The sequence below is a fragment of the Heteronotia binoei genome, chromosome 15, assembly GCF_032191835.1.
Source record: "Heteronotia binoei isolate CCM8104 ecotype False Entrance Well chromosome 15, APGP_CSIRO_Hbin_v1, whole genome shotgun sequence".
In the NCBI taxonomy this organism is placed as follows: domain Eukaryota; kingdom Metazoa; phylum Chordata; class Lepidosauria; order Squamata; family Gekkonidae; genus Heteronotia; species Heteronotia binoei.
Genome location: NC_083237.1, coordinates 28,814,076 through 28,822,845, shown reverse-complemented (window position 1 = coordinate 28,822,845; position 8,770 = coordinate 28,814,076). Strand labels below are relative to the sequence as shown.

The following is an 8,770-nucleotide window of genomic DNA, read 5'->3' as shown; positions in this document are numbered from 1 at the left end:
ATTCTTTCCTCCCCACCCTCTTGCTCCTTACCTCAGCTGTGGAGGGGGGGGCGATCTGTCTTGGTGGAAGGTGAAGGGGAATCTGAAGGCCAGTGGCAAAAGGGGAACCGGTCGCAGCTTAGTACCCCCGTCACTCGACGACGTCAAAGTCCAAGTATGGGGGGGCGGGGAGGAGGAGGTGGTCAAGAAAGATTACAGACCAGAGAAAGGAGCAGAGGAGTGACATATACAGAAGAAATGAACATGAGGATAATACCCCTAACTGGGACTGAGCAGACGGCTCTGTTTAATCAGAGGCCAAAAACAGGAGGAGGGGGAGTTGGGGGGAGGTGGTGAGTCGAAGTGGGTACCGGCTTGGTTCACGGAAGATGTGAGAGAGACACTTGGTCCTTCTGCCGTTTTACAATGAAGACTCAGGGATGGCTTCCAGAGCCTGCCATCTGTCTTGGGAGACTAGCCTACAAATCACCCATGTCTTCTGTTGTATCTTGATCTAAATCCTAAACCCATTTGTTAAAACAAACAAACAAACACTAAAATCCCAGGTGCAGTTAATTCCTTCTGGCATGACAGTCATTCCCGATAGGCAAGATAATCCTATGTTGGCCCCAGAATTTATTAATAGATGTAGAACTGGTATGCTCAATTGAGGGGAGAGTGGGTAAGCTTTGGAGCTACAGAGTCCTTTCACAGATTGGAAAAGGCTCATAGGGAAGGCAACAAAGAACCAAATGAGACATGACAAAGGGATGAATATACATCTCTACCCATTCACATGCAAAGTGATGGAATTTAGCTTTTAAAAATAGAAAGAGGGGGTAGGTAAGGACAGGTAAACCTGGCACTATCCTTAGCTTCTTATACATTATTGTTTGAGGCATCTTAAAGCTATGGAGGATGGTGAGGGAAGAAGAGGGAGGGAGCAATGGCGGGCAACCCTCACCTGCATGCTGTTTTCTGTACCCCTCTTTATGTGGGAATAAGCAGATGTGGGAATAAAAATACATATGGACCCTTGTCATGTCTGGTTTGGTCTTAAGGCCTCATCTTCAAATGCATCAGAATGAAGAAGTCGAGTTCTGAAGTGATTATCCATCTCATTTTTATCCCACCCATAGAGCTCAGGGTGGCATAGATGGTTCTCCCTTCCCTCTTTTGTCTTCACAGTAACAGATAGGCTGGGCCAAGAGAGATTGGGTTGGATCCAGCCAGCTTTCCCTCTCAGCCTTGCCCAATCCCTCCCCTCTGCTGTAGCACAGGTCTGATGAGGCCCAGCATAGCACACAAAGCTGCCTTCTATTGAATCAGACCACTGGATTCATCCAAGTCATTATTGTCTACTCAGACTGGCAGCTCTCCAATGTCCAAGCCTGAAGTATTTCACATCACCTTTTAGTTGGAGATGCCAGGGATTGAACCTGGGACCTTCTGCATGCCAAACAGGCATGGCCCTCTCCTGGCGTTTTTTGGTGGTCAGAGGGGACCTTTTTTCCCCCAGCAGAAAATTGAGTTGGATCCAACTGAATGCTTCCTGGCCAAGTCAGGATTTGAACTCCAGTCTTCCCAGGGCTAAACACAACCACTATCCCACACCAGTTCCTATAGTGTGTACCAGATAGTGGACCCAGCTTAGATGCCCTCTCAGGTCAAGCTAGCTCAATCATCCTGCCAAAAGTGGTCTGGAGGCTTTTATCCCAACCAAAAGCAGATCTGTGGGAAGATTTTTGTCTAAGTGGAGTTTATGCCAGAAGAAACTGTTCCAGTGAGGTGAGAGCAGATAAACCCAGGAAGTCCTTTGTGTATACTGCTGCTCAAATGATAGATTCACATAGCTCCTAAACATTGTTTTTATTTATACAAAATAAAAATATATATATTTTTAAAAAATATGTCACTGTCAGTATAAAAATTGTGACACAGCACCATCCTCTGACACAATGTGGTACTGAAGCAATCGTGTCTCCATCGTATATATTCCATAGAGTCCAGCTTCTCCTCAGCAGAAATGTACAACCTTTTTATCCATTTCTTTTTTTGTTCAGGTACATTGTCATTGTAAGGCTGTTTTGTTTTTTTCTGTGTTTGTTACTGGGGGTCTCCCCTTTGTTTCAGCTTATATGGCATTGTTAACATTGTTTTTTTTCTTACAGTTTACTCCATTTTTACACCATTTGGCACACCCAGATGGAAAAAAGGCATGAGTTTGGATGGGGAGAAATGAAAAGTTTCATTTGCATGGTCAGTGGAAAAAACAAAAACAACTGCAGATTTGTCCCAAGTGTGGAAAACTCATGTCAGAAGCTGGGAGTTTTGAGTCAAAATGGCGTATTCACGAAATTCGGTGATGTCCCCTAGTTTTGAAGCCTGTAAATGGAATCCCACAGGGAGGAAAGTGAAAGCGTCTCATTGTTGATGGTGCATAAGCGAAAGAACGATGTCTCCTTTTTGCTTTGGGACAATGTCATCCTTTCAATTTCCTCATTCTTGAAGCTGCAAAAGACAGACAAGGTAGAATAAGGGTTGTGGAACCAAAGCCAAGCTGGAGCACTAACTATGTTGCAAATATAGAACCAAATTTGATTCCAGTGGCACCTTTAAAACCAATAAAGTTTAATTCTGGGTATAAGCTTTCATGTGTATGCACACTAAAAGCTTATATCCAGATTTAAACATTGTTGGTGTAGTGGTGTAGTTGTTTGGTGTAGTGGTTAAGTGTGCAGACTCTTATCTGGGAGAGCCAGGTTTGATTCCCCACTCCTCCACTTGCAGCTGCTAGCATGGCCTTGGGTCAGCCATAGCTCTCTTAAGAGCAGTTCTTGAAAGGGCAGCTTCTGTGAGAGCTCTTTCAGTCCCACCCACCTCACAGGGTGTCTGTTGTGGGGGGGAGAAGATATAGGAGATTGTAAACCGCTCTGAGTCTCTGATTCAGAGAGAAGGGCGGGGTATAAATCTGCAGTTCTTCTTAAAAGTGCCACTGAAATCAAACTTTGTTCTGTTGCTTCAGACCAACAAGGCTACCCACCTGAATCTATGCAGCAGAAACAGGACTTTGGATCTCTGTGGGAGCTTCCTGACTATTTACGTTAACCCCTTTATAGTTTGCACTCTCAGCCAATGTTTGTTCTCAAGACAGCTTACCATCGAAGCTTGACAGGGCCAGCCCTAGACTGTCTGACACCCTAGGCAAGGCTAACTTCTGCCCCCACCTTGCACTGATAACACCACCGAGTCACATGGGGGGCCCCCAAATTTGGTGCCCCCAGAGGACTGGCACCCTAGGCAATCACCTAGGTGGCAGGACTAGCCCTGAACTTGCAAACCCCTAATACTGTAATAAGTAAAATAGCTACAGCGCTAAAAAGACTGGGCATGCGACCTTAAAAACACACCAGCAGGGCTGCTTCCAGCTGCCCTAGTGCTGCCATCTCTCACCCAGAATGCCCGTGAGCAGCAGGGACTTTGGACAGACACAAGGAAATATGTCTTTGCCCAATGCAGAGATGACCCAGGCTAGCCCTCTGGTCAGATCTTGGAAGCGAAACAGGGTTGACCCAGGTCAGAATTTGGATGCGGGACCACCAAGGAAGCATCTAAGCTGGGTCCACTTAGTAACCAAGGGGCTACTAAGTATAGGCAGGCAGTGGCAAACCACCTCTGTTCAGTCTTGTCTTGACAACCCTACGGGGCCACCATAAGTTGGTTGTGACTTGATAGTGCACCTCGTCCACCTGGGCAATAATTCACCTGTGGAACTCACTGTCACAAGATATAGTAGTGATGCCTGCTAGCTCTGATGGTTTTAAAAGAGGAAGGCAAAACAAAGAAGAACCAGTTTTGCAACAAAAAAAAGTGGGTTTTTTTTTTCATTAGAACCTAATGGATTCTGGCCCTGACCTGGAAGGCCCAGACTTGCCTGATCTTGTCAGACTTCAGAAGCTAAGCAGGGTCAGCCCTGGCTGGTACTCAGCAACTGGACTTCACTTTCCACCACCAAGCCAGAAGCCATCCCTGAATCCTACGGCAGCTAACTTGATATGTTATTTTTGCACTATACGAGGATGTCCTTCCCTTTGCCGCCAGCCCCTCCTGCTACAGCTCACCAGCTTCCTTGGGAAACCCAGAATTCTTGTATTTCTGTTTACTTTCTCCACACCCTGCCTAGTTTTTGATAACTATGTCTCATTTTGTATCACCTTTACTCCCTAAAGCAGAGGTGGCAAAAGTGTGGCCCTGGCTATTATCTGACCTACAAGCAATTGGTGTGAGAGAGGGAAGGCAGGAGGCTGCTTGGGGGTGGGAGTGGGCACGCGGGGGCACATTGCAAGGTGTATTTGGTCAGAGCTGTCAAGAAATGAAAGGAAATGGCTAGGGGGTGGGTACTGTATCCCTTGGGAAAAACCAGGGCTTTTTTTGTAGCAGGAACTCCTTTGCATATTAGGCCATATACCCCTGGTGTAGCCAATCCTCCTAGAGCTTATAGGGCTCTTAGTACAGGGCCTACTGTAAGCTCCAGGAGGACTGGCTACACCAGGGAGGTGTGGCCTAATATGCAAAGGAGTTCCTGCTACAAAAAAAGCTCTGCGAGAAACTTAGTCTTGCATATGATTAAATACATTTATTGGGGATTTTGTGGATTCCCCACTAAGCCAATTGCTTTCACTCCTAGGAACTGATTGCTGTTGTTTGCAGTTAGATAACGATAAAACAACATCATTAATTGGGTTTGCCTGTGTCATTTATAAAGTTTATATCTCCAGTACCTGGCATTACATTTTAGGGCGGACATGGCCCAGCCCTACAAAGCAACTATTATGTCAGATCTGGCCCTCATAACAAACAAGTTTGACACCTCTGCCATAAAGTAAAAAGGCCTTTCCACTTTGAGAAGGTGCTCCACAGCTCCTTCGTCATTAATTTTGTTTTGCCCTTTGCTTCCTTTCTTCTAGTTCTCACTCTCTTTTTGGAGATGGACTTCTTTCACGTCAAACTCACCAGCGATGGCTGGAATGGGACCCTGCCTGAAAACTTCACAATGCAGAAAAGACAGAGCAGCAGGGGAAGCAGAATCAGAAGCCAGTAGTGATGTCTCCGAATGGCTGATTTGGATGCCTGCATGTCTTTCAGCAGTTGTGGAGAGTAACCGGGATATGGAGTGCGAAGAGAACCTGTAATAAAAAGGAGCAACTGATCAGAGGAGGGGGAGAGACATAGCGCCTTCCGGTAGTAAGAACAAGCAGTGGGCAACATTGAAATGATTAACAGACAAATAAGCCACCATTGACTGAATGGGTGGAGGTGGGGGCATAGAACAGTGGCTTTCAGGAAAGCTTGGAAATTCCAAGTTCAAATTTTACCCCACCCAGAGGCCCACTAAATGAAGGCAGCCATTTATCCTTTCTGCTTCAGCAGTCTGTATCAAGGGGATGAGACTGCTAAGATCAGGAAGGAGCCTGAATAACCCTGACTACCCCAACATCATCAGATCTTGGAAAGTAAGCAGGGTCGGCTCTGGTTACTACTTGGATGGGAGACCACCAAGGAAGTCCAGGGTCGCAACACAGAGGCAGGCAATGGCAAACCACCTCTTCTCATCTCTTGACTTGAAAGGCCTAGGAGTCCTGGGGTTGAAATAAGTTAGCTGCAACCAGGGCTGGCCCTGCTACTAGGCGATTGCCTAGGGTGCTGGCCTTCTGGGAGTGCCAAACTGGGCACCCCCATGGGACTCAGTGACATTATCCGTGTGAGGGGGAGCACCAGAAGTTAGCCTTGCCTAGGGTGCCAGATAGTCTAGGACCGGCTCTGGCTGCAACTCGACAGAATGCAATTATTAAGATCAGGTACACTGCAGTCCCCTGAACCCTCAATAGCTCCTAGTGAATAGGAAGTATCAAGATTGAGTCACATGTTACAAATCCTTGTGGCTGTGACCAGCAATCACTTTGTAGAAAAACAGGTGGTGGAGCTCATCCAGGGATTGTTATGCAGCTGCACATACTATTCAATGGACAAGGAGGTGGAACTCTCAGAAGGAGGCGGCGGTACTCTCAGAAAGGTTCAGAATCTGAGGCCTGGCTGTGATAAGGACTTCTGACCAGGGCTGGCCATGCCACTAGGCAAACTGGGTGATTGCTAGGGGCGCCTGTCTCCTGGAGGCATCAAATTGGGTGCCCCCCATGTAATTCGGCGACGTTATCAGTGTGTGTGTGGGGGGGGCACCCGAACTTAGCCTTGCCAAGGTGCCAGACAGTCTAGGGCCCTGCTTCTAACAGGGTTCCCTGCTGTGAACTTAATTCCCAGAAGCCAACATGCCTGATTTGGGACTCTGGTATGCTCAGACACGCTCCCCCCACCCCACCATGCCATTCTCTTGACCCTAAACTCTCCATGAAGAGTTACTTACAAGTAGCCATCGGTACTTGTATATTTCTTTAATGAGGCAAACAGTTGCTCCTTGAGTCTAATAATGTAGAGTGAGAAAAATAACATGGGGACAAGGCTGTAGCCGACCCTCCAGCAATCCAAGTGGTTTTATATACATATGTGACATCCCACTAGCTTTTCCACTAACAAAGGAAGGAGGAGGCAGGTGTCCTTTGATCATAGAAAAGGCCACAGTGGGGATTGTGGAACTCATGCGAACAAAAGTGACATGGGACTGTGGCTACAGTGTGGAAGGGAATCAGAAAAGATTGAATGGAGAAGCTGGTACAATCCAACCTAGTATGGAAGTGTTTGTGGAAGATACAAGATACAAACTGTGAACTTTCTGATCTGTAACTCAGCCATTAAGCCAGGAATGTGGGCACCCTTGGATTTCTTACAGCATGGTGAGTAGAACCACAAAATGGCTGCTGCATGAGGCAGAACCAGCCACAAAATGGCTGCTGCAGTTTACTTTCAGTCACACAGTGGAGATCCTTGTGCTGTGGTGGCAGCTCTTGCCAAAGATTAAAAGATTTGCACAGCCAATCTGAAGACCTCCTAGACAAAAGCCTCATCTGGCCCCACCCACTTTTGAAAAATATTTGGCAGGTATGAGAAAAGACGTTGAGGGGTATCACGGCACCCACGGGCACCACCTTGGGGACCCCCTGCACTAGGTTATATTTGCCATGGATAGAAGATAACTGGCATGTAAATAGATGTTTATCTTTGTTGCAAATTAGATGTTTATTTTTTAAGGGGGGGGGAAGAAATGTTTTTTTTAAGAAAAGAGGATACTTTTTGTTTAATCTGATGCCTTTTGTCATTTGTTTTAAATCAAAGCTTGGTAAAAATAGTAGCAGAAAAAGCTGGCAAGGAGAATTTCTTCTCTGTCCTCTTCCTAAGAATTCTAAAATGCAGATGGGCAGTCAAATTGTCCTTGGTAGAACCAGCTCAGCAGGGGGTGTAATTATGCCCACCACAGTGACCATTCAGCCAACAGGCATCTGTATGCTACCCTTCCACTCAATCTCACCTGACTGGCACAAAATACGGGTGCAATTACTGAAGTTTAAAGAAGTGGTAATCTTGGTTGTCATTGCCTCAAAGTTTGAGTGAATGGAATCCATGAACACGGAGATGTTTGACTTCTCAAATTCAACGCAATCACTCTGTGGGACATAAAAAAGGAAAACAAAGGAGTCATGATCAAATCTGTCAGAAGCCAGGACTCCCCTGTCCTAATCTAACAGGCTAACTAGTATACCACTCCAGGTTTTCTATCGCTGTGAGAAAATAGTGGTGACCCTCCCCATTCCTGCCCATGCCACCTCCCAACAAGATATTTGCTTCCCTTATGTAGCTGGAGAAGTCCTCTAGAATAAGAGTACAGTGCACCTATATTAGCCCTCACCCACTGGGCAAAGAATGATGCTGTGCGTACAGAGGATACAGACCATCTGGTGTACTTCCATGCCTATCTCTCCCTCACTTCACAATCCTTTCAGTGGCACAAGATGCCACAAGATTCCTCTGTTATTTCAAATGTGGCAGACTAACCAGGCCACCCCTTTGGTATGCAGCATTTTCTATGCTCTGTGCATACTATTTTAAAGTCCTCTGCCAAGATTGCGTTGATTTGATTCATGGCTTATATGACAACTGAGTTCTTTGGAAATATGCAGAAAACTAAGCACTGGGTTAGTATTTGCTGCCACAACATATGTTATGGCGCAAAAGTGTCCCTTTGTGGTAATAATTTCTGTGCCTTTGGAGCTTTTAGAGGAATTATACCTTCAGGCAGTTGGACTAACATGGTTCAGGTTTAGTGGCTGGAGGGTTAATATATTTTATTCAGGTCTAAATGTTATATTTGCTTCTTAAGGCTCACACACATATACATCTAAAAATTACTGCTATCTGCCCTGATTTTTCAGAGCAGGAGAGATCACAATCAGTACTGAGGACAGCAGGAATCTCTTTTAAATATGAATTCATAACTTACTTCTAGTGTACAGTTGTCAAACAACCCCTGTAAATTCAGCTCCCTAAACTCTGCGATCTTTTCACGCAGTTCAGATCCAGCCACCTGCTGCATGCGGTTCAGCTCCTTGAAGGCGATATGAAGTTGCCAGAGTTCAACACAATATTCATCCTAGGCAAAATAAGGTGGCGGAGGGGAGAATGTTAAGAGAGAAATAGGTAGGTAGGAACAGGGCTTTTTTTGAGCAGGAACGCAGATCTGGCTGGCTTGGCATCAGGGGGTGTGGCATCAGGGGGATGCAGATGAGTCACTGCTGGGCTTTTTCTACTAAAAAAGTCCTGTGTGGAACAATGGTGACATCGG

At 46.0% G+C, this 8,770-nt stretch overlaps 1 protein-coding gene across 1 annotated transcript in view; it reads right to left on the bottom strand.

Annotated features, from left to right (window-relative positions):
• Positions 1 to 1,829: 1,829 nt before the first annotated feature.
• The window catches only part of FLT3LG (fms related receptor tyrosine kinase 3 ligand), a 49,126-nt gene continuing 42,185 nt past the window's right edge, over positions 1,830 to 8,770 (bottom strand). The window contains exons 5-8 of the mRNA XM_060256234.1: positions 8,429 to 8,578; positions 7,460 to 7,595; positions 4,993 to 5,165; positions 1,830 to 2,490 (exon numbers count right to left, since the gene is read on the bottom strand). Coding sequence (XP_060112217.1) covers positions 2,479 to 2,490; positions 4,993 to 5,165; positions 7,460 to 7,595; positions 8,429 to 8,578 — 471 coding nt within the window. The 3' untranslated portion in view covers positions 1,830 to 2,478. The remainder of the gene's footprint in view (positions 2,491 to 4,992; positions 5,166 to 7,459; positions 7,596 to 8,428; positions 8,579 to 8,770) is intronic.